This window comes from Triticum urartu, unplaced genomic scaffold, assembly GCF_003073215.2.
Source record: "Triticum urartu cultivar G1812 unplaced genomic scaffold, Tu2.1 TuUngrouped_contig_4314, whole genome shotgun sequence".
NCBI classification, from domain to species: domain Eukaryota; kingdom Viridiplantae; phylum Streptophyta; class Magnoliopsida; order Poales; family Poaceae; genus Triticum; species Triticum urartu.
The window spans coordinates 1-3784 of NW_024114893.1; the positions used below are offsets into that span (position 1 = coordinate 1).

The 3784-nt window shown below is 47.3% G+C and overlaps 1 protein-coding gene across 1 annotated transcript; it reads left to right on the plus strand.

Annotated features, from left to right (window-relative positions):
• The first annotated feature begins 1788 nt into the window (after positions 1-1788).
• On the plus strand, positions 1789-3566 carry LOC125527646 (F-box protein At5g65850-like). Its single transcript, XM_048692157.1, has 2 exons — positions 1789-2084; positions 2126-3566. The coding sequence occupies exons 1-2, from the start codon at positions 1962-1964 to the stop codon at positions 3299-3301; spliced, it is 1299 nt and encodes a 432-aa protein (XP_048548114.1). The 5' UTR covers positions 1789-1961; the 3' UTR covers positions 3302-3566.
• The last annotated feature ends 218 nt before the right edge of the window (positions 3567-3784 follow it).

Genomic DNA, 3784 nt, shown 5'->3' on the forward strand with positions numbered 1-3784 from the left:
TCCAGCCACATATCAAATTATCAAAGTACCGAACGTGAATCATATGAACGTGACGAAACCTAGCTTGACGATATTCCCATGTGTCCTCGAGAGCGCTTTACATCATATAAGAGTTTGTCCAGACTTGTCCTTTGCTACAAAAAGGATTGGGCCACCTTGCTGCACTTTATTTACTTTTGTTACTTGTTGCTCGTTACCAATTATCTTATCACAAAACTATCTGTTACCTATAATTTCAGTGCTTGGAGAGAATACCTTGCTGAAAATCGCTTATCATTTCCTTCTGCTCCTTGTTGGGTTCGACACTCTTACTTATCGAAAGGACTACGATAGATCTCCTATACTTGTGGGTCATCAGGAAGCCGAGGGGGCAGGAGCATATTGGGATCTAAGGAAGAACGGGGGAAGTTTCAACCTCCATGCATCTTAACGAGACCCACAACTCAACTGCTACACTAATAGAGACTCCTAACATGATGTATTGTTGGCACAATAGGGTGATTGAGGCTGACACAGTTCAAGCTTTTAGATCCAGGCCACTGCAGCTCGTCGAAGGTCATAGCCAGACAAGGAAGAGAGAGGAGAGGGCTTCAAAGCAACCACCTTGTGGAGGGGGAGAAGCCCACATGTGAGACAACATGTCGAGCATGGGCATACCAGCGTCATATGTTAGATAGGGCTTAGCATTTGACGATGATAAAAGAAGGCATGTTGCGATGTGGGTAGATGGTGGTGGGGTCCTCTAGGATCGCTTGAGGACAACCCAGGAGTTAGACGCGAGTCCCAAATGGATAGCAAACAAACACTTATACTGAATTACTCATATAGGTCGCTTTTCTTGCAGGTCAGTGACGTTGCTCTCGTCGGGTGGTAGGGCGACCCCCACTCTTCCCCTACTTGTGTGTATCCAATAGTCCGAACCAAAAAAGGCCCTGCAATATCAATGCCAGCTGGTCCCCATGATGCATAACAACATTAATGTGCGCCATTAAAACATCGGCCAACTTCGATTCGTTTGGTTTGTTGCATTTAATGATGAACTTGTTGAATTGCTTGTTATGCAAAACTTATGATGAAATCGTTTGGCATGCCATATCCACCGTTAATTTGTTGTTAAAGGTTGTAAATGGACCAAGAAATTTAGTTTCAGAAAAAAGGAGGTGGTCAATTTTTTTTTGAAGAGACGAAGCGTGTTAATTTGCGTGCAAGTAAGGTACTCCCTCCGGTCCTTTTTAGTTCGCATATAAGATTTGTCTTTAGTCAAACCTCGTAAACTTTGACCAAGTTTATAGAAAGAAATACAAACATTTAGAATGTGAAATCAACAACATTAGATGTGTATAACTTTACTTTTCATATTGTATAAATTTAGCATTATAGATGTTAATATTTTTTCATATAAATATGGTCAAACTTTACGAAGTTTGAATTTAGACAATCTTTATATGCAGAGTAAAAAGGACCGGAGGGAGTACTTTATTTTTTTTAAAACACAATACAAACGTAGACGCTCATATATACGTGCGTACACTCATCTCTATGAACACACATGCACATCCTATCCTTATGAGTACATTCGAAAGACTGAGCCGACATAATATTGTTTTAAGATTGGTGAAGTCACCATAAACACATTGTACAGGACGAGAACGTCTCTTTCTACTGAAAATCCTCAAATAAATTCAGGACACCACCGTCCTTCTAATTATCCCATCATAGGTTGGTTGGCGATAAGGTAGGGTAGTTTATTTTGAAGGAAAAAAGATCACTTTTTCGAGATATACATACGGACGGTTACCTCGGCAGAGTTCTGGAAAAATCGAGAATGCCATCGAGGAACACGAGCTGCGGCCGCCGCCGCCCTGTTGCCCTTCCGGCTTCCCAACCCTAGACTTCCGGCGAGCTCCGGAACTTGCTCCCACGACGGCCAACCCCCGATCCACGAGCCCACGACGAGCGCGATGCCCGCCGGGGGAGGAGAAGCAAGCAATGGCCGCGCGGGGAAGGAGCAGAGCCACCCGCCGGCGATCCGCCGCCGCGACGAGTCCCGTCCTGCGCCGCCGTTCCCCGCCGTAGCTTCGCAGGTCTGCACCAATCAATCTTTCTTTCTTGGGTCCGTTCGTAGGAGAAGAGGAAGCAGAGGAAGCAGAGGCAACCGGCGGCGGCGGAGGCGAGCGTCTCCTCCGAGGGCCCCCTCGCCGAGATCCTGGCGCGGCTGCCCTACCGGTCGCTCTGCCGCTTCCAGTGCGTCTCCAAGCAGTGGGCCGAGCTCTGCTCCGACCTCATCAGAAGCATCAAGACGGCGCCGCAGACCCTCTCCGGATTCTTCCACAACAACTTGGCCGGGAACCTCTGCTTCAGCAATTTGTCCGGCGGACGCCCGCTGGTCGACGCTTCGCTCCCGTTCCTGCGTGAGAGCTACCAAAGATTCAAGCTCCAGCAATGCTCCACCAGCCTCCTCCTCTGCAAGTGCTGGGAATCGGAAGACGACGACGAATTCGACTTTGTCGTGTGCAACCCAATGACCGAGCAGTGGGCCGTGCTGCCTCCTATAAAATGGCAACCGGGCGAAGACGATGAAGGCACCGAATGTTTCGACCTGATGTATCCCTTCCTGGTTTTCGATCCGGCCGCTCCGTCTCGTTTCGTGGTGTTTGCGCCCCTCATGGAGTCGGTCGACATCGTGGCGGTATACTCTCATGAGACCGGACAATGGGCTCCGAGCAGTGGGTGGGAAGACATAGCGTATCCCGCCGTCAATCCGGAATGCGCCGTCCTCCTCAATGGCATGATGCATTTTCTTCATTTGACGGTCGACGAGCCTTTGATAGCCGTGCTGGATATGGAGGGGGAGGTTTCTCGGGAAATTGCTGTCCCAGATGACATGCTAGGAGCCATACCCGGTTATGGTTCGGTGGGGTGCTCTCAGGGACTCTTGCATGCTTGGTATATGGATCCCCATGATTACGAACTCTCTGTGTGGGTGCTCAAGGATTATGCTACCGAAGAGTGGACCCTAAAGCACACCGTCGACGTTCCGCCGCTCTTTGGAGAAACGGAATCCGATGAAGAAGAGGATTATCGTCGCCAAGAGGATGGGGCCCATAAGTATGATGTGTTTGCAATTCATCCGGAGCATAATGTTATCTTCCTTACTGACTGGAAGGAGGTAAATCTGTCGTACGATATGGACAGCAGGCAAGTGCATCCCATGTGCACCACTGGAGATTTCCTCGGTGGTCTACCTTTTATTCCCTGCTTTGCGGATTTGGCTCGACCTTTGCAAAAATCACTCTTCTAGTTGGTTCCATGGCACTGGTTTGGATATGGCCTCCTAGCATTCCAAATTATATATGCTCTCCAGATGTTTTGTGGCGTTGAACAATGTTGGTCGCCGGTAGAGATTTTGTAAGCGATAACCGATCCAGTGGGTAATGCTTGCTTAGTTGTATGAATGACTTGGTCACCTAAATTTATTTGCGTTTATGTAGTACTGATTAATGTGGTAACTTGTTATCTGTTCGCGTCGGCTGAATGTGAGCTTCAATTATCACTGTTTAGAATTATTTCCCTTTACTGCTCTTTATTTCCATTTGTGTCAAGCAAATAGATATTCGATATGACCATCTGTCCATCTATGCTGAACATTGATGACAGCCTGTTTTGTAGTAGCAACAGAATTTTGCGGATGATTGGTCTCATTCTATGCTGCATATACAGTGTGTAAAGAGATGCTAGTGTCATTTATGGAACCAATATGGAGCTTTTCTATATATTAAACAGT